The sequence below is a fragment of the Taeniopygia guttata genome, chromosome 12 (assembly GCF_048771995.1).
Source record: "Taeniopygia guttata chromosome 12, bTaeGut7.mat, whole genome shotgun sequence".
Lineage (NCBI taxonomy): Eukaryota > Metazoa > Chordata > Aves > Passeriformes > Estrildidae > Taeniopygia > Taeniopygia guttata.
The window spans coordinates 15,424,047-15,445,503 of record NC_133037.1 but is presented as its reverse complement, the minus strand read 5'-3'; the positions used below and the strand labels follow the sequence as shown (position 1 = coordinate 15,445,503).

General features: G+C 37.2%; 2 protein-coding genes across 5 annotated transcripts in view; one reads left to right on the top strand and one right to left on the bottom strand.

Annotated features, from left to right (window-relative positions):
* CENPP (centromere protein P) overlaps positions 1 to 21,457 on the bottom strand; it is a 113,166-nt gene that overhangs the window by 60,822 nt on the left and 30,887 nt on the right. The window lies entirely within an intron of this gene.
* On the top strand, positions 12,672 to 19,665 carry OMD (osteomodulin). Of its 2 annotated transcripts, none has more exons than XM_072934875.1 (3): positions 12,672 to 13,035; positions 15,308 to 16,263; positions 16,803 to 19,665. In XM_072934875.1, exons 2-3 carry the CDS (start codon positions 15,330 to 15,332, stop codon positions 17,120 to 17,122), a joined length of 1,254 nt encoding a protein of 417 aa, XP_072790976.1. In that variant the 5' UTR covers positions 12,672 to 13,035; positions 15,308 to 15,329; the 3' UTR covers positions 17,123 to 19,665. The 2 variants fall into 2 exon arrangements, with proteins under 2 accessions (XP_072790976.1, XP_002191054.4); XM_002191018.5 differs by having other exon boundaries at positions 12,673 to 13,022.

Here is a 21,457-nt window from a genome sequence, read left to right as displayed (position 1 = left end):
AAATAACTCAATTTGTAACAGTTTGTAACTACAAATAACCCAATCTTTCAGCCTTCCTACCACCCACCTAAGTACACTACACAATCAGCATCAAATCTGAGTTCTCTTCATTTGCTTGATCGCCTGGTAGTTAATATTTTGTTAGCACCACTCTGCTGCTGGGACACAAAAACTATGTGAAGAGAGGAGGCAGAGCAGACCAGGGGAAGCTTTTACTGAAGAATGATATTTGCAAATATAAATTCCACAACACACTTCAAAGGAGAGTAAAAACAAAGACTAAACAGAACACAAAACCTGAAATCTGCTGATGACCAAGCATCTTTCCATTCCTGGCTTCTGGAGATGTTTCTAAGGAGTACATTTCCTAGCAAATACCAACATTCCCTTAAGGACAGACTCCCCTGCCTTAAGTACCATAAACAACTAATAACCCCATGAAATGTTAGTAAATACAATAGATAACAGAAAAATCATTACATCTTTATGAATCACTAGTTTATATGTGTTCATAAACACCTGCTATACTAGTTACATCATTTCAGCAATGTCAACACCAGCAGAAAAGTTGATTCCAATTCTGTAGCTTAACTGAAAGAACAAACTCACAATGTTGTGTAGTACATTTTTCTACACTAATTCACTGGTAAGGTTTAAAAGGAAACACAACAGAGAATGTAAACAATTCCTCATCTAATTGGGGTTAATGCAATGGACAACAGGAACTGCATCCTTGTGCTCTCTAAATCTGTGAATTCTTTACATCACTTGTGTAAGAATTTCACCAAATTTTTAAGTCTGCTGCTGAACTCCTACTATAATGGGAAAGCTTTGTAAAAATATAGTAAAGTCCTAAGAGGTAGAAAACCATATAGTCTTGATCTTATCCTTCCAGAGCCTTAAAAACTCTCTTGCCTTCTCACTCATTCCTCTGGCCGTGCACCCAGTCTGAGAAACATTTTCTCCAGTCAGCACCCATGGATGCATAGAACATTCACAGAAGAAACTGCAGCACTAATTTGGAAGAAGATACCTCTACCCTTCCTCTTAATAAATAGCCTCCAAACGATTTTATCATCTGCTTAGGTTTGCACCAACCTCCAAGCAAATTCAGCCAGATTAGAAGTTTAAAAAAACTTCATCTATGACTTAAACTACACTGACAATTTTTCATTACAGCAGGGAAGTATCAAATGGTTCATTTTAACCATTTCCTGTAGATTTTATTTTTAGAGAAGAGCAGTAATTTCCTAGACCACCTCAAATTGATAGGATGCCTGTCACTTAAGAGAAAAAAAAACTATGCTCAATGACCCTCCACTATTTTCAGCTGGCATTTGCAGTGATAATAATTAATAGTTTCCATAGCTTGCATCTTTGGCATGCTTTAACATAGACTCAGGTGGATGTGTCAGTGGCACACAAACATTATGATATAAAATGCACCTTATGCAGTTTCAGGAATGGTTTCTGAACATGGACAAAAATGTCATTAACAGAATAGTAATTAACTGATGATAACACACTAGTCTTCAGTGATTTTCCCACAGAACAAGGCATTTTGGTAACAGCAGATAGGAAGGAAATCTGTCAATAAATCAACTCCACCTTTACATTCTCTAAAAATGTTACAGGGAAAGGAAAGAGGGAGAAAGAGAAACTTGATATAAAGCCTTCTCATTACTTATTCCTTGTACAAGTATCTACATTTGTTTAATAAAAAAAATTAATATTTATTCCATCTAAGATTTTCAAACTTTAAAGGTCTTCTCTCTTCTGAAAATCTCCCAGGTCCCTACACAACAGTTAACAAATTTCACCAGAGGGTGGCAGCCTGTGGCTGCAAATAGAAGAAAAAGTCATTCTAAAAAATAAATGACAAAGACTGTCAGAGCACTGAAAGAGCCCAGCCTGTTTGAGTACTAAAGTACTATTTGAGTGCTGCTAAACCCTGTGTTCTATGTCCTGCTCTATACCATTAAATTGCCAAGGGATGAAATAGTCTCATTTTTCCAGGTCTTTTTCCCGCCCCTCTTCCCAATATGAACCTACTTAATGCAGTACTTCAAACAGCAATACAAAGAATACTGCAGCATTAGTAGACAAAGAGAAGTAAAATTAATAAGACACAAAAAGTTTAAAGAATATAAGATACTACTAAATCATTATTCTAACTTCCACCATCAGCTGTGGCAAATATACACAATGTAAATCAAAACATACCTTCAATAAAACATATTTTTTTTCCTTGTGATCTAGGGCTAGATCTAGGGATCTTTCTCCTGCTGCTAGACTGAATTAAAGAAGGTGAAGAAGTACTTAGTTTATTTCCTTTTTCCAGGATTAATAGTGTCTTCCTTCTCTGCCCAGGATGAGACCTGCAGGAATTCAGTGTATCAGACAAGCTGGCTAGCAGTGTCAGGAAGGAGAAGAGGACAGATGGAGCGAGAAGGAGCACAGCTTTTGGATCTCACTGCTTGATCTTAAGAACAAAGAGCTGCAAATTCCTAAAAGCACAGTGAAGTTTGGGCTGGATGAGCAGACTGAGGTGGGCTGAAAATGGTCTGGAAGGCAGCGAGCGCAGAGAGGTGAATTCCAGCTGGAGGTCAGGAACTGCCAGCGTGCCCCAGGGGTCAGTGCTGGCTCCAGCTCTCCTCCCAGCTTCGTTATCCATCTGCATGACAGGGCAGATCACCCTCACAAGGTCACTGGTAACCGACACGCGACTCTCTGGGGTTATGCTGCTGGAGAAATGGCCAGCAGGAGCTCGTGCAGTTCAGCTAACAGAAGCCCAAATATCCTAGTGAGGGATAACCCCATGCACTACTGGCTGATGGCTGACCTGGAAAGCAGCTTTGCAGAAAAGGATCTGTGAGTCCTGTAGACAAATTGAACATGAGCCAGCAACGTGCCCTTGTGGAAGGATGGCTCACAGAATCCTGGGCTGCTTTAAAGGGATAAGGACAACTCTTCATTCCCAGTGTTGCTGTCACTAAGTTGTTCCAAGAGCTAAGAAGCCCAAGAAGTCTGGATTCCTATGGATTTGAGTTGTTCAAGCCTCAGGACCCTCCAGCTGCTCTCTGTCTCACACCACAGCACCTCTCTGCTGCCAAAGGCAGAGCCAGCCGCGTGCCAAGGGGTCACTCACAGTTCTGTCCTCTCCTGCCTTCCATCTGCTCCTAAGCAGCATTTGGAACTGTCCCTTCCCAACTGAAGGACCTCTCTGGAGCACTTCCCATTGCCCAGCTGCTATTTTCCACAAGTTAATAACAAGCACATAAATACTTCTCTCTATCCTGTGTCAAAATTGGTTATAATTGGTAATAAGGATTAAAAGATACCAAGTGAAATAAGTGACAAAGATAAAAAGTTATTTTATTTTAGAAAATCAAGAAGGGAAAGTTTGACTATGGAAATGTCTAAAATGTTTCATGAGTATCCCATTAGGAATTCCTGCACCTGCATTTCCCAAAAATGAGTGAAATGACTCAGACCAGAGCAGCTGAAAAATATAAACTAAGGCGTGCAATTTTTAACCCTTCTTATCTGTTTGCTAAAGCAGCAAAATATCTCAGCTACCTAAACCAAGTTGTGCATAGAAAAATCTGATATGACTTCACTGTTAAGCAATTTTAGAATAATTTCATGTAAACTCAAAAAGCATTTACCCATGTCCTAAAAAGAAATTGCTGTTATCTCTTGAAGATACTCATTCCATATTCATTCAATTGCCAGTTAAAATAGTGCACTATTTATCCAGAAAAACTATGGTACACTGCAACAGACAAAATAAACATTAATATTTTCATTTCATTTTGATCAGAATTTAACAGCAGCATAATAATAAAAGCAGTACTAAACTAAAAATAATGACATTGTGTTCTGAAGGCTCTTTTTTTTTTTTCCTCATTCTCTATGTTTAGAATTTAACATTGCTTCTTGGGTTTGTGTTGGGATTTTTCCCTCCTTTCTGGGGAGACTAGAGATTTGAGAACAAAGCTGCTAATAGGAAACATATGGAAAAGTTCTGGAGTAAATGAAAATCTGACTTGAATTCCAAATGCCACGTATCACATACCACAGTCTAAATTATCTCCTAAGATAAATGCAAGATTTACCCTTCATACTCAGTGAATCACATGAGATGGTAGACAAGGTTATGTATGAAATAAACAGAACCAGACTTGCATGATATTTAAGAGACTTCCAAAACTAATCAATATTTTGAAGCAAGTTGGGATGTTTCTCAAAGCCCATGTGAGCCAGTAAAAGATTGGCTCAACGGAACATGTTGCCTTGCTGCAGTTTTTAATATAAAATATGAACATTCCTATCCAAGTGAACAGCCAGGCTCTGGATTTAACCACTGTGCTGCTGTGGTTGCAGTGGGAACCCCTCACAGCCAGGTTTTCTTATGCATGAACACTTTCCTGTCTCAAATCCCTGTTCAGGGGAAATGTGATGACAATGAGATTTCTGGCACAGCAGCACCGAGGACTCAGTTTTGATGAGAATCTCACACATTTCCCCAGGCAGCCAAGCCTTGCCCCAAACTCCCTGTGCAGCAGCAGGGAATTTAACAAGCCTGGATGCACCAGAGTAACCACACATACAGAGTCCCTTGAGAAGTGATTCACACACCTGGTTCATGCCATGTGTGCTACCCATCACCTGCACAAAGGTTTCTATCAGAATCAAGCAGAAACACTGAAATCAACAGTTTCCCCTCACAATTACATTTGCAGGAACTATTACGGTGTTACAGTCTCTGCTAAGAACGGAAAAAATCTTGAGCTGTCAGGCTGCCAGAGGATGGAAAATTTCCAGAGGGACAGAGAGGGAGAAAGTCACAGACACAAGCACGGACTTGCCTCTTAATTCTTCAGCTGGTGTTATTTCCAAAAGCTGTTCAGACATAAAGACCAATGAAAATATTTTTCTTCCAGAAACACTCTTCACAAAGCATGTTAACTCATTTGTGGAAAAGAAAACTGGCCTGCCATTCTAAAAGATACTATTTTACCAACATTTGTATCTTATTTAGGCCACCAAATAACATACAGTCACTGTTATTATCCTTCTGTCACCTCTATCTTCATTTCCAGGGTGAAACAAGGAACAGACTGCATGAGGGAGTCACAAGTCAGTAAAAAGGGCCTAATTTTTAGCATGAAAACTACTTTTATATTAACCTTGTGAGAAGATGTCTAGATTCAGGAAGTGACAGAATAATCTATTATTCCTGCAAGAATAATAAAAGCAACTGTCTATACTAATTTCTCCAGCAGCAATACTGTGACACAGCTTAATTATTACTTGTTTGAGAAAAACTTAGTGATTAATATCTAGAAAATAATAACTTCAGGAAAGCTTACTTGGCTTTTTGGAATGCATATTTTTCATTTATAGTTTAAGCTAAACATTCAGTTTCTATTTAGATGTTACCCTCCTGTAAAGTAATATTACTGGTATCTTGTATGTCCTGAAATACTAGATTTTACAAGGAAAAAGACTTTTGACTTATCTCCATTTAAAAAAATTACTAACATAGAAAAAGAAAGCCAGATAACTTTCAGGAAAACAGCAAAACTAAACATCAGTACAAAAGCAGAATATTTTACCCCCATCGTCCCTGACTGCATAATGCCGTCCTTTAATACAATCCAGCAGAACCAACACGTAATAGGATGAATTCTGAGATGAAAGAATCACGGTACTTTTAGGTGCTATTTTCCATGCAAGCACCCACCTAACCTGGGCAGTTAATGATCTCTCTGACAAACCATGCTCCTGTACAGTGGCCTGTAAATTTGAGATATTTAATATGAAGATAAAGTCTGTCATGATGCCATACAGAAGAAAACACTTCAACCTCATACCATCATTATTACACCCAGCCCCCCAAAACACCTTCTTTACCAACATGCCAAGAGAGCCCTTGTTTCCCCTTTCCGGACCACAGTTAACAATTAGCATTTATAAACCCACAGTCTTTTATTTCAGAAAAGTAGAAACTAAGTCTGATCTAAACCCAATCTTCAATATCCTTCTTATTCCCTCTATTAGATGGAAGGAAAAAAGTAGTTACCCTTTACAAAAGCCCTGTATCATTATTTATGATAAAGTCACTAACAAAGTGAGTATTTTAAAAGTATAAAATGTTTCTTACCATAAACTAACTACAACTCTTGGTGCTGTTTTCCTTGAGCGCGTTCCATTGGAGCACACTTGTGTAAGGCAATATTTCATTACTCCTGTATTAGGAATGCTTTGCCTTAGCAACACTGTGTTTTATGGATTCATACTGCTTCTAGTGCCTTGTGCTTAGGACAGAAAGGGTAATGTATGCTTCCCACTTGAACAGTTCCCTCCCAAAATCAGAATCCACAGGAACCTGAGAAGAGGAGAAAATGTGAGCATGGAAAACACATCTGTCAGATGCGCAACTGCTTTGTAAAGACACTACTCTGTTTTTCTAAAAGGTACCTTCCTACTCAAACATGTCACCATGGCTAAACGCAGTATCTAGTTCAGTCATTAGCAGTTCAAAACAACTACTCCAGTCCCCATTCTGGGGCTGTTTTCACAACACACAAACTTATTTAGAAGTTTCAGCATTAAGCCAAGTGTTTGGCAAAGATGTGAAGGGAGATCTGGACAGCTGTCTTGCATTAAAACTGACACTTTTAAAGGGAGCTACTATTATCAGCTCAGTTCTGTTAAAGTTTAATCACTCAAGGAACCGATTTCATGCCATTCTCTTACTAAGGCCCAGTTAATATTTTTTTAGTAATTGATTCTTTTAGAACAAAAATGTTATAGATGTTTATATTTTGGCTACAAACAGCTTTAGGCATTTACTCCACTCTGCAAAAAGCAATAGGACAAGACAAGAGAAGGTGTTGAACACAAGACAGACACTTGCCAGATTACCATGGAAGATCAACTTTTCCTCCTTAATGAAAAGGAAAGAAAAGCTGTGGCTGCCCCATCCCTGGCAGTACCCAAGGCCTGGTTGGACAAGGCTTGAAGCAACCTGGGATAGTGGATGGTCCCTGCAGGGGCTGGAACTGGACGAGCTTTCATCATTCTATGATTCTCTGAGTACTGGTTTCAGTGTGAGCCCTGTTCAAGTCTTCACAGCAAGGCCTTTTAAGGATCTCAGAACAGGTAATAGAAACAACTTCCAGCCAGAGTGACTGGATCAAAATAAGACGACCCCCCCCCCCACCCCACCCCCCGGAGCTCTGCCAAGGAGGAGCTGTTACTCGCAAATTATTCAAACCCAGAAACAGGTAATAGAAGAAACAACTCCCAGCCAGAGTGATTGGATCAAAATAAGACCCCCCCCCCCCACCCCGGCCAAGGAGGAGCTGTGACTCACAAATTATTCAAACCACAAATTATTCAAAACCACCTTTTAATTTGATTAACTCCCATAAATCAAAAGACACATTTATTTTGTATGTCAAGCATGAGCATCGCTTCCAATGGACTGACAATATTAAAGAAAGTTCAAACAAAATGAAGATAAAAATGGGGAATAACCAAAGGAAATAAAGGTTAGAGAGATTATATCTTTCCTTGTAAGACAATATGCCAGGGTACAGAGTGATATGTAATAACACCTGGTGTTTCTGTGAAAACTTCCAAGTCACAGATTCTGGCTGCATAAGAACTGCACTGCAGGCCATAAAGGCAATGTGGTGCCAGCATTTCAAGGTTTGTGCTAAAAGGAGAGGATTTATTCCCTTTAAGAAAGAAGGGATACAAAAAATTAAAAACCATTTTAAGGCTGATGTTCAGTTTCCAGACTATAGGAGAGAGCTGAACAGCTGCCTGGCAGATCCCTCTACACCACCAGGCTGGACATTTGTATTTATTTGAATATTTCTAGAGTAAACACATTCTGTAGTCACTGTAAAATCAAAGACCATCACTCTTAAACACACTCCAAAGCGTAAATAGGAAGCACTTTCCATCACGTACAAGAGGAAAATTTCTGCTAATGCAAAACATTTTCCTACTCATGATCATTCAGGAATGCTTTGGCAAATAACTTAGACAACTATTCTTTATCTTTGCCTAGAAGTGCCTAAAAAAGCTTATAAACATATGATTTTCAGATTGGATACAAACCTGAGAACAATCTGAAGTTGCAAGCACATTTTCTAACTCTTTAACCAAAATTGTAGGAAGTCCTTTGCTATAAATGAATGAAACAAGCTAATGAATAAGGTAGTAATATAAATTATTATGGTAGAATTCACATGATCTCTTTTAGACATCTACCAGTTTAGGGCACTAAGTCAGCAGTCCTGCTCAAAATAAATGAGAAGTGCCTGCTTTGGAACAGACACTCAGCTCCATTACCTTCCTCACTTTCCTCCCTTCCAGAATACTGTGTTCTTTTATTTACAATGTTTATAAGTGAGTGCAAGACACTTGTCATATACTGTGATCATTTATATAATTTTATATAAGACACAAATCAGGCAAATTAAGGGCTCTGTTAAAGTTTGAGGTCCAACTGCTAATACTGCCTCAAGAAAATGAATATACCTGCACCAGTAAACAGTGGTTGCAAAACCAGACAAATATTCCCAGAACTCCACATGGGAGGAAAGCACAGCCCAGAGTCATCTTGGAACAACCAAAGCAGGCTGTATAAAAATACAGAGTAAAACGCAAAGCACATTTATTAAACAAGCTACTCAACTGCTAAAAACACAAGTGTCAGCTGACAAAAGTGACTCTCCTCAGCAGAGATATATAATTTCATACAATTCAGGGTATTTTAGGGTAACCAGACACTATTTTCTACAGATAATATTGCTTACACCAATTTTCAACTTGTTTTATTATTCCAGAGTAAATTTTTTATGACTACTTGTTACTGTGTTAGTAGAAACACTACATGATGAGTACAATCCTATTTAGATGCCTCTACTGTAGAAAGTAAAATCCATCTATTTTAAAAAAACATAACCAATATACTATTAAATCCTTCTAAGGTTTCTAACACAGCAATATATTCAGAAAAAATGCTACATCCCTCTTCTTCTGTCAGTCCTTCAAAGTCAACTATTCACTACCATAAATTGATATTGTCATACAAAAACCCTCACATATTATAAATTTGAACATGCCAGGAAACTTGATACTTGGCTTTTGCAGTACCAATTGTTCCTTGCACATGGTCATGGCACAAGTGTAACCAATTATCTAATGAGACCAGAGCTTCCTAATGTATTGCTTCTAAATACATAGATGCTTCTAGTGAATTCAGGCCTAAAAATTCACTGTTTCACTGTTCATTAGTAGAAGTTACTCAATATTTTCCTATGAGATTATAATTAATTCCCATGCTACAAGGTCAATAAGCTCAACTGTTTTCAGTTGCTCAACATGTTCTTCCCAGGAGCTCTTAGCCAAACAAAGCAAAACATTGAAAACAGGCTGCAAAAGATGTGGATTGCCAGAGTTTGGATATCATAATACCACCTACTAAATGGGAAATAAAGAGGGACCACACAACAAGGTTCATGTCAGAGGCAACAGAAAGCCTCACACAGGGCATAGCTCTGTCCTCCTTTGCTTTTTCAAACAGATTAGGCCTTGTCTCTGCTCTGTTGATATGATTTGATGGCCCCTTTTCCATAACCTTGAAAATCACACGTTCCCACAGGGACACTCTCCTGGAATGACTTTCCATTCCATGAAGAGCAGAACACCACCAAAGCCTGTGAGGGCTCAGGCTGGGCTGGAGGCTCTGCAAGAACAAGACTTTCAGCATCTTGATTTGCTGAGCTCTACACTGCAGTCAGTGACTTTTCAGAGGAGTTCTGGCACAGGATAAATAAATCCAGCAGCCTCTACAGCCCCAGTGTTCAGTCAGCTCTGCCAAAGGTGAGCACAGGTAAGAAGCACCTTTGCAGATCATCATGGAATTCACAGAGGCTGCAGGTGGCTGCTGACAGTGCTGGGCTGCCAGTTAAGACCTGAAAATTGGGATGCCAAGAGCTTCTGTGCCTGCACTGTGACTTTGAAGTACAGCCCAGCCTCAATGACATTGCCTCCAGCTGTTTCCTACCCACAGGCTTTACAAGGAACCAAATTACAGTCTTCAGTTCCTTGTTATATCTGACTATGCACTCCCTTTTTTACTGCGCCCTCACTCACAGGAACAAATATCACTAATTCTTATCTAAACCACAGAATTCCTTCAACTTTTTTGAAGTTGACAACTTTTTTGAAGTCAACTGAGGATTTTAAAGTTTTGAGCTTGAGGCCTTTTCTGACATCTGATAGCAGGGCCAGAACTTTGCCAATCAATTAAGATCATGTTTCCAACACAGACCTCAGGTCTAACTTCCCCAGCTTGGCTTCATTTGAGTTCCCTAAACACTCTATAAACAAATGCATTTTTTTTTCCCCTTTATATTTCATAAGGACCATTATAAATTTTGGAGGGAAAGGAAAAAAAAAAACTCACCAAGGAAAACCCACCAAACACAAAGAAACCTAAGAATCTTTTACAGTTAGACAGTGAATATAAGGAAAAGGCCAAATAATTGAAAGTAATTTATACCTTCTTATTATCAAGGCCATTCACCTCAAGACCACTGCTGATCTTTTCTACCTTATCCCAAGAACATTTTAGCTAAAATTTGTAAATTTAAAATGTGTTCAGTAGACCATACTCAACTAGCTAAAACCCCCTAAATTAATAAAATAATAGAACAGCCTTTCTTGTGTCTTCATCTCAGAAACAAAATGGGAAAAGCTGACAAGTCTAATAAGTTGAATGCAGTTATTTGAGATGGTGAAATTCCAAAGATTTTAATTGATGAAAAGGATCCATCAAGTTTAGCTAAAGAAAATAAATCAGCTTGAAGCCAACTCAGACTTCTAGCTTGCCATACATCCCACTTTGCATCACAACTGCACAAGTAAAATTACAAAAAAAATTACAAATCAAGATTAAAAAGAATTCCTTCCAAAGCATTCTTAAAAGTAAAAAACAAAGCATGCTGAAAATTCAATACATTTTTACAGCCTTTGAAACAAGAAGTCTTACATGAAGGATGCTAAATTTAATCCCCTCATTATCTGCCTTGTAAGGAAATTCCTGCCACACCACAAATGAAAATGAAGATCAAAGCACACAATTTGACCAAGATCACAAACCATAGACTTGTTTGTCTCCAAAACAGCTCTTGCAACAAAACAGGAACTGAGTCTTAATATATTCCATGAGTAGAGCTGCATGAGCCTCTGAAGCTCAATATGCTTTCAATCAAGAGCTTTACCACAATTTTTCAAAGGACAGATTCTTCTGTCCAACCATCATGGATTTTTAAATTCATCATGAATTTAGATCTCCTAAGAGCTTAAGAGACTTTGGGACACAATCAGTAGTAGAAAACAATACAAAAATATCAGGTATGAAATTGGAACTCTAATTTTTATCTTTGGCCAAAAAAATTTTATGTATGTTTTACTTATAACTGCTACTAGTCAAAAAATGTGCCATGTTATTTGTCTTGTGCTTAAAAAATACCCAAACTTTGTAGCAGCCAGTAATATTTTACTAACTGGTCATAAACTTGGTGGGGCTTTTTTAATCTCTCACTGTGTATGTATTCTATTAATTATTTAAGAAAAAAATAATTACTGGTTTTGATTTAGCAGTACAATATAGCTATTCAACTATTTGTGGCACCATTGATCAAAGACTATGAGGTTTTAATTTCTCTCTTTCAACTTCTCCCTTGTATTCTGCATTTCCTACATAAATACATAAATATGACTGCTTTAGTTTATTTCTAGTATTGCCAACTCCTACAATATTGCTTCAGTCATGACTTCTGGTGCTTTTCTTTGTACCCCAAATGTTAGAATTATGTATTATTTATCTCCTTAAAAATATAGTTGTCCTCAATATTACAGAAGAAACTTGTAAAGGCTGAGCAAATCATCAGCATCATGAAGCTCAAAGACAAAAACCGTAAACTACTGCATTTAAAAAACAATTATGATACTTCCAAGGCACTTTTTAAGAAGAATTTTTAAGAACCAGATTCTTCCTTGTCAACAGATTTTGAAAAAAAGTAATTCTTTTACCAAGCCAAAAGCATAATTAAATGCTTTGGATAAATCATACACTTAAATCACTTAGCAAAATTTTTTTTTCCCATTTTCTCAATTGTGTGCATATATCACAGGTATTTAAGTATCATATAGCAGAAAAGACAGATAACTGTACCTTCTTTCTTTTATTCATCTTACAACCTAAGATAAATATTTTTCTTGAGTAAAATGGTTTATGTTTCATGTCATAATTATCCTTTGCACACGATTTATGCTCTATGCAACTTAGCAAAACAGATGCTGGAAAGTTACTGTGAATGCTCAACTTTAACACCACCACACCAACAGCACCATATAGAATAAATCCTCTCCAGGAAGTAGACAGGACATAGACATTGTAGGGGGAAAAATAAGGAAGAAGTATAAGAACTTATTTATAGCATATGCTTCCCCTTGATCTTGGTAAGGTTAATTTTTTTTCTGTTCTTAACTTCGTCCTCAGAGGATAAACCCTTCACAGAACTGAATCACTGCAGCTGAACACGCATGATGAACTAATAACCTCTGTAATAATTTCTGAAGCCTTATTATTTTTTTTTTTTTTCAATGGGAGTTGGTAACTGAAAGAATCCTGCCAATTGTATCGAAGGGATTTGAACAAAAGGAGAAATTGCTTCACAGCCTTATGACACAGCATCTACAGCAAGTGATGATGTGGCACAAAGCAGTTTTTTAAATTTTACTAGCAAATCAGAAAAGGGGCCACAAGGCTGTTATTTTGTGTTGCCTTCCCACAAGGCTCCTTACCACAAAATATGGCTTAGACAGACCTTTTGTTCCTCCAGCTGGGGTAGGCTATGTCTTAGATGATTTCACCAACACAAGAACTTGCTGCCCTCTACAACTTGAACTTCTCAGACTTCCAAAGAGTAAGTTTTCTTGGTAAGAAGGAATAAAATGAACTGATTGTGTTATTTTTCAGTGAAGAGTGATTCATGCATGTTATATAATATTTAGCTTTCAGCAAGTAAACTGCTTGCAAATACAATTACTGAACTCTGACTTGATTACAGATGGTAAAGAATCAAGCTTCTAAGATTTTTTATTGTTTTTCAACTTTGTAATTATGTGTTTTATCATATTGTGTGCATTTGACCTGCATTTCCTGTTACCAAGTTTCACCTGACATAAGTGTTTTAAAGCTAGTTAAATTCTTAGAAATATTTCATGAAGAGGTGTCAGTGTCTCAGTGTTTTGAGACACAACCTGCAAGCCTGGCAGGACAGTTACTATTCTACCAGTAAGATACTCAGCTACAGCCAAAGTATCAAAATGTCTCCCTAAAACCAGCTCCTCCTCTCCATTAAACCTGTGGGAGACTTTGGCACATATTACTTCTTATTTATCATTTAATCTGACATGATGGGAGCTCTCTTCACATAGTCCACATGGCAAATAGATCAATCCCACAACGACCTTATTCCTCAAAGTGAGAAGACTTACTGAGTTGTCCCTCCTGGTTTCTAAGGACAACTGTGGCACCAAGAACAAAAATTATTAACTGGAAGTTTTGTGACATGGAGTAGAAGTGCTGAGAGAAGAGAACCAGAAGGTGAAGCTCAAGTTCTGGACTGCAACTGAAGAGGGAGGAATCAAAAGGAAACAAAGAGCATGAAATAAGCAAGGGGGACAGACTGGGATCTGTTCCACAAAACCAGAAGGCAGTCATGGGAGTTAGAAACAGATTTGAGATAGACACCAACTGGACTGATTAAAAGATATTCTGATATACACTGCCTGAAATGTGAAATCCAGTGAATTCCTCCTGATGTGCAGAATTCCTTCTCAACCCAGCACAGTGCATTTATGCAGCACTGTGGTGCAAGGCTGCTCTGTCTCTGCTAATTACTTAATTAGCTCGGATATCCCACAATGCTGCAGGGATATGGAGTCCCTGGCTTTGCTGGGGAAAGGACCTACCTGGAGAGGAGTTTGACTCCAGTCAAACCTAGTTTTAAGGTTTTCATCAGTTAAGAAACTTGACTGCATACAAATGCAAAGTTAGATATGCAGGTTAGGCAATACCACATGGTGACACCCAGCCACTGGCACACACAGGCTGTGTCACACAGCACAATTGCAAGGATGCCTCAAATTCCAATAGTTTGTTACTACTTTTCTTCTTAGAATTCTCTCTTTCCTGTTCAGTTCATAGAATAAATCACACATTAGGTAATCACTGCTAGGAATCACCAGAAATGACTACTTGTCTCTCCTCCTTTGTTACTGAGAGAGTTCAGTAAACAAATTTTGACAAAGTGTCCCTTGGGTACAAAACATATATGAAAAAAAGAGAATAACTGCTTTTCTCTCTCTGCTTCAGGGTATACTGAGCAAAGTCTCTTAAATTTTTCCATGACTTCGGCGGTTTGATCTGCAATGTAACATTTTGACTCATTGCTGCTTAAATTGAACAGCTTGACATGATTCACAATTCTTATTCCAACAAGTAACAAGGTTCCTTTAACTGCATAAAGTAATCTAAAAGGTTAGACTGGCTCTGAGCATCAGAAATTTGACCTTCAAAATGATTTGCCTTTCACAGGAACAGGATTTCACATCAGAAGGGTATTTGGAAGGTAAATTAATTCACATCTATAAAGAACATATGATTACAGAAGCAGATTACAAAGTAAACTTACGACTAAAGATTTTATACCATGTGCAATGCATGATGGTTGAATTGTAGTGGCTTTAAATAAATGATAGGAACAGAAAAATCACATGATGAAAATCACACTAAGTCAGTCATGTTTTGTGGAAAATAAAAAAACAACACAAAATGCCACAGAACATACAATTTGCAAAGCCACATAAATTTCTATTCTACTTAACATACAATATTTCCAAGTAATCTATTTCAATGTCCTTTTTATAGAAACAATCCTGTTATGGTACCCTTCAGTACCAAGCACAGCACAGATGGAAAGCTGTTCCTTGCCTGAAGTCAGACCAGAAAACCTCTGTTTACTTCAAGGGCAGTAAATTTGTTTGTTTTTTCATTGGAAGGTACAGATCAAAACTTGGGCTTCCTAGTAATGTCACAGACAGTGTTGCTAAAAAAAGCATTATTCTGCTTCATTATATGTTGCTGCTACTTAAAACTTCTATATTATTTACAACTATCTAAAACAATTTTTCTTCTCATCAACAGGTCACAACATACCAATTTAAATATGGGGATTCTGAGCCACGTATTGATCCTCCACCTCCTCAGGGCTGCTTTGGTCTTTTGTCAGTATGAAGACTATGATTTTGAGGATGAATATGGTGGGGAGCCAGATCATCAACTTCCATATTATTTTAACCCAAATGCCCAAGCTGAAGTTCCTCATTTTCCTTTTCCAGTAGAGTGTGCCAAAGAATGCTTCTGTCCACCAGCGTTTCCCTTATCTATGTACTGCGATCACCGGAAACTCAAGACAATACCAAACATTCCCAGTCATGTCCAACAACTTTATCTGCAAAACAACAACATTGAAGCTGTGCCTACAGGACCATTCACTAATGTTACCTTCATAAGGGAAATTAACCTCAGCTACAACAATATAAAATTCCATATGATTGACCATGGTGTTTTTGCCAAACTTTCACACATAGTGCAACTTCATTTACAACATAATGAATTAGAAGAATTTCCATTCCCTCTGCCCAGCTCTCTAGAGAGACTCCTCCTTGGTTTCAATAAAATTTCCCGGTTACCTGGAAATGCATTGGAAGGCTTGCCCAACATGACCACGCTTGACCTTTGCAGTAACTTACTTGATGACTCAGCATTCAAAGACAAACCCTTCTCAAATATGAAAAATTTAATGCAGCTCAACTTATGCAACAACAAATTACAGACAATGCCTCCTGACCTGCCACCATCAATTCGGCATCTTTCTCTTGAAAATAACTCAATTTCTCATATTCCAGAAAACTATTTCCACAGACTTCCCCACATCATTGCTCTAAGAATGTCTCACAATAACCTGCAGAACATTCCACACAACACCTTTAATCTACCCAACCTTCTAGAACTTAATCTTGGACATAACAAATTGAAACAAGTATTCTATATTCCAAGAAGTTTGCAGCATTTGTACATTGAAGACAATGAAATTGAAAGTAGGTTGATGGCTAAACTTTGTAAAAAGCAATAAACTTAGTGGATTTTGGCACTGGTTGTGGGAGGAGTAAGGGGAGAATATCATCCTATATTCTTTGGAATGCAATATAAACACATCCTCAGTCACTTGAGACCAATTAGAAATTAGAGAAGATTTTATTTTTGAAGGTTTCCTCTAATTCACAGTTCTTTGTAAAAGTTAATACAAGTTTTTCATGTAACAGCTAAAATTTTTTGAAAATCGCTTCTAACTTAGCAACTGATAAAAACACGCAGAGAAAAGGAATTATGAAAATATTTCATTATCATAAAACAGTAATTACAAATCCCTTACCTCACAACCTTATATTTTGTAAGCCCCCAAACTGGTACCATTGTCAGTTACAAAACTGATTTAAAACATAGCAAAGGGTTGTATTACTACGTGCCATGAAAACATTTTCCATTTTAAATTTCAGAACCTAAGTTTTACTTTTGCAATAGGTCTAAAGCATAACCACTTTCTGCATTTTAATTAATGTTTTTTACTCTCTTACAGACATCAATGTTACTGTGATGTGTCCAACTCTGGACCCACTGAACATCAAGCAGTTAACCTACATACGAGTGGACCAGAACAAGCTCACAAGCCCCATCAGCACCTATGCTTTCTTCTGCTTCCCTCTCATCAGAACCATTTATTATGGAGAGCAAAATGTCACTGTCAGCAGGCCAAGTCAGCTCAGAACACCGGTGTTCCGGCGGTTTCTAACACCAGAGGAATTCCAGGAAGCAGAAGACAATCATGAAACACTCAATCAAGAAACTGAAGAAGATCATGAAGCAGAAGACAGCTATTTTCGTCCTTACTATCACTGAAGTAATTATTGTTAATAAGTATATATGGAAACTTCTCATTAGTCTGGGTTATTCATATCTATTCTAGAACAGCTGGGCAGTTTGGGATATTGAAGATACATCTATAAAATGTAGATATGAGATTTAAGTAGGTAAATGTCCTATTATTGATGTAGTAAAAAACAGCACAAGGAACAAAGAGAACTCTCCTGAGCATTAGATAAAGGTCTGACACATTACCTGGGTTGATGATGGGCTCACCTTTTGGTGAGCAACCGAAGTGAAAGAAAATTGACTTTGAAAGCTTCTCTGTTCTAAAGTGATCCAATTGCAAAATGACTAAAACACAAATCAGTGTCATAATTCAATAGGAACAAGTGATTAAGGCCAAAAATCCATCCAGCTCTGTATGCTACTGCTGACAGCAATAGCAAAGAGATGCTCTAGAGAAAAGGACAACAGATTGAAATTACAAAATAATTCTACAAGGTTCCTCCACATTTCCCAAAATTACAGATATTTCTTCTTCCAGTTTCTAACTGGATGAGGACATCACAAATATGGAACTTCAAACCTTCCCCATATTATGTTCCACGTGTCCTGCCAAGCTGTATTATAATACTCACTTCTTTGGCTGTCCTTTAATTATCACAATCTTTTAAAGGAGATTTCAGCTTATTACTAACACAGGCAATAAACAATCTTTCACCAAGCTGCTGGGATCTAGGGAAAAGCATGTGCACTAACACAACTGAACCATTAGCATTTATATTTCCCCTGTGCTTCAGCCCATGTTATTTTAGAAGACACATAGAAATGTAATGTAATCTTTGCATTTAGAATTATTCATCAAGTAGGACAGATACAATGAAAAACATTTGCAGTTTTTTAAACTATTAATTTATCCCTCTGCACAGCTAATACCAATTAGTTGTATTCTGCTTCAAAGTACAATCAACACTGCTTTAAGCAACCTGAAGAAAACTTCGAGCTATGCGATTTTTTTTAATATCTTATGCCTAGAAACATATCCAGATAACTACAGGGGAAGATAACACTATAGAGCACCATATTGCCCTTTTTAATCACTTCTTTGTTTTTCAGCACTTTTTCCTTGATAGAGCTTTACTAGCTGTGAGGAAAAAAAACCCTGTTTTCAACAGCAAAATCAAATTTTTGCAAGTGATAGAGCCATACAACATACTCCCAACTTTGCATAATTTTATGTAGTCTTTTTAGTTGTCCTACACTTAAAGTACAATGTAATCAGATTTCTATTAGAATTTGAAAAGCTAGGCAGGTTTCATTTTTTCTCTTAGAATTTCAGGGGTTTTTTTTAGGCCCATAATAATATTTATGGTTTCTGATGTATCAACTGAAATATTAAGAAAATGAAAATACGTAACTGCTTCTTTTTAAGAGAAAGATTTATAAGGCTATGAATATAAACTTTAAGAATATATACAGACTTTAAGGACAACTGGTTGTAAGAATTTGTGGGTAGAAAATTTATTCTATTGTTATTAATTTGTGGATCTTCAGCCAACTAACTCAAGAAATCTGCTCCTCTCTCCTTCCCCTTTTTCTTATTTGCATTTTGAGCAGATCCAGTATTCATAGCAAACTATTTCGTGGTCATCTCACAAATTCACAGTGCTACAGAATGTCTGCTTTTTAAAAAAAAAGTTATTAATGTTTATCACCCTCAAACACCTCTGGGTTTCTGAAAAAGGAAGACATACATGTATTCATTCCTTAAGTACTCAGTATCACTTATGTACAGTACATATAAGAATTTAGATATATCTATAACTTTATTGCTTTATTAATATATACACGTAGTATATTAACCTTTCAACTATTTCAGATTTTAAGTGAATGGTGCACAAAATGCAAATCTAAAATAAGGCTTTTTTGAAAGGCTTACTCAGCTTCGAAAATAAAAGAACACTATCCTTCTGTAGTATGAATATTACATCTTTTATCACAAACTTTCTGCTTTTTAAAGCCATTTATGAAACAAAGCTTAGCTTTATTTTTAAAGTAGAAGTCAAAAAATTGACATTATATACATTTCTCAAAGTCAGACTGGAAATTATTGAAAACTTCAGAGCTGTCTTGTTATACATGACTCATTCAGGTGGAACATGAAATTTGTATTACAAGCAGAACTATAATAAGTCACTTTTCTTTCAATTATTATCATATAATCTGTAGCACATAAGACACTAATTCCAGAAAGGCTTTTACGGTGGACAGAGAACTAAAGACTTGGTAGCCTTAGAGAAATGAGAATTACAATAAAGTACTGGATTAATGGAATCTAGCTGAGTGAAATTTGCTCTGGTAACACAGGGGATGCTGTCTGTAGAAGTCATGATGTTTTGCCTTCCAAGTATCTTGGAATTCTCTGAGGGAATCATGAAGGACATAGAAAAGGGAGATCCTGGTCCAAAAAGCCTACAAAAATTCCTAAAGGTTTTAAGGAAATTAAGTTGCCACAGATTAAAAGGCAACATCACAAACAAAAATCAAATAAAGTATGAGAAACAGCCTAAGAATAATTGGTCAGTTCTTGCTGTGGAGGGGATCCCACTGGTGGGAACTTTGCAGAGAGCCTGTGCTGGAATTTATTCAATTTAAAATGCTAGTAAGCGACAGACAAACCAGGCTGAGAAGTGAGATGCCAACAATGAGTGCTAAGTATTGTTAGAGAATGGCTGCAAAAGTCCTCAGGATGCTAAAACAGCCAGTGGAGCTCATCACAGTTAAAGGAGAAGTGATGTCCATGGAAATGATGAGCTTAGTTCCACATTAAAATTAATGAAGGATGACCTCACCAACATCACTCAGGGAGTGAGACTCAGAAGTGCTTCAGTAGCAATAGGAGTTCAGTGAAAACACTGGCTCAGCGCCCAGGAGTCACAAAAAGGAAACTCAAATGTAGAAAGTAACTAGAGACAAATAGAAAACAAGAGACATCAAGACACTACCATAAATCTGTGGCTCACCTAGACATTAAATGCAGTATTGATTTCCAAAGCCTCAGGTAGCTGGTATTGGAAAAGGATTAGAGCAAGGTCACTCAAGGTAAGGATTGGCTTCTATATCAACAACATGGAATGCACTAGGGCTCAGCAAAGAGAGAGGGGGATACAGAAGATACCACAAAATTATGAGTTGCATTGACAGCAAGGGTCTGGGGATCTGCTCCAGTACAAAGGAAGGAGCCATCAAATGAAGCTCATATGTCCCGTGTACCCAAGGACACAGTGGATGCAGGAGCAATTTTAGACATGGTGTTGAGAAAAGACACAACCAGTAATTGTGTTTCTTGGACGAGATTCACTGAAGTTTGTTAAACAAAACACAGTAAGTACAAAAGTGCTGAGCTGAAAATAGTTGGAGAGTGGAAGAACATTTGAAGACAGGATAGAGACAAGGATCATACATCATTGTTCTATTCTCTGTCTTCCCAAAGCATCTGTTCATGAGCATTGCTGGACACAGGATATTGTACACTAACCTTTATTATTAATTGCACACCAGTTTTATGTTGCAACTATCCTGAGCCATGGTAATGTGCTGGTACTGCTCCTCACTACCACTGCCTTGAGACAGTGTAAAAAATACTTGCCTCATTTTTGCTCTGCTACTTACTTACAAAATATACAGTGTTTTTAAAGGATGAAATAGGATCATAAACTAAGAAGTAAACATGCTATTTAATTTAACAGTAACAGCAAAACCTAACAATGAAATAGCTTAATGAGTTTATTTACAGCACAGTCAGAAAATACAGAAACAAAGTTTGATCTGAGTTTTAACTCTGCATTTCCATGAGCAATTCAGGTAAAGTGCCAACCACCAGAAGTTATTATAAAAATCAAAAGAAAGAGAAATAAAAGTAGTTTAATCCAACTCTTTATATTTCTTTCTTTAGCCCAAAAAAAGTGGGAATATATTTTGCTTTTTCCTGATAAATATTTTTTACACTTTGCTTCAATACTCTGATAATAAAATTTATGTGGATGAGGACAGAAGCTCCTTTATAGAAAACAGATGTTTTGCAGTTCACATTTTCTGACTTAAAACATTCACATTCCACTTTTACAATACAAATCCATTTCCTTCTTTGTTGCCCAACTTGATTGTTGTGAGCTATTAAGCATAGGCATTTCCTACCTGAAAAGCAGGAAAGGGGAATATACTATATTTTTAACCAAAAAAGTACACACTGAAGAGATTTCCCTATCATTTTCCAGTGCTGCTGCAAGAGTGTGAACTATTCAGCTATAAGCCAATTTGTGTATACACTTTTGCAACATATGGAATTCCACAAATACAAACATTTTT

Excerpts from the sequence above, each read along its gene's own strand:
- OMD (XM_072934875.1), top strand. The coding sequence starts at position 15,330 with ATGGGGATTCTGAGCCACGTATTGATCCTCCACCTCCTCAGGGCTGCT. Across the intron at positions 16,264-16,802 it reads TGAAGACAATGAAATTGAAA|ACATCAATGTTACTGTGATG; the intron begins GTAGGTTGATGG and ends ACTCTCTTACAG.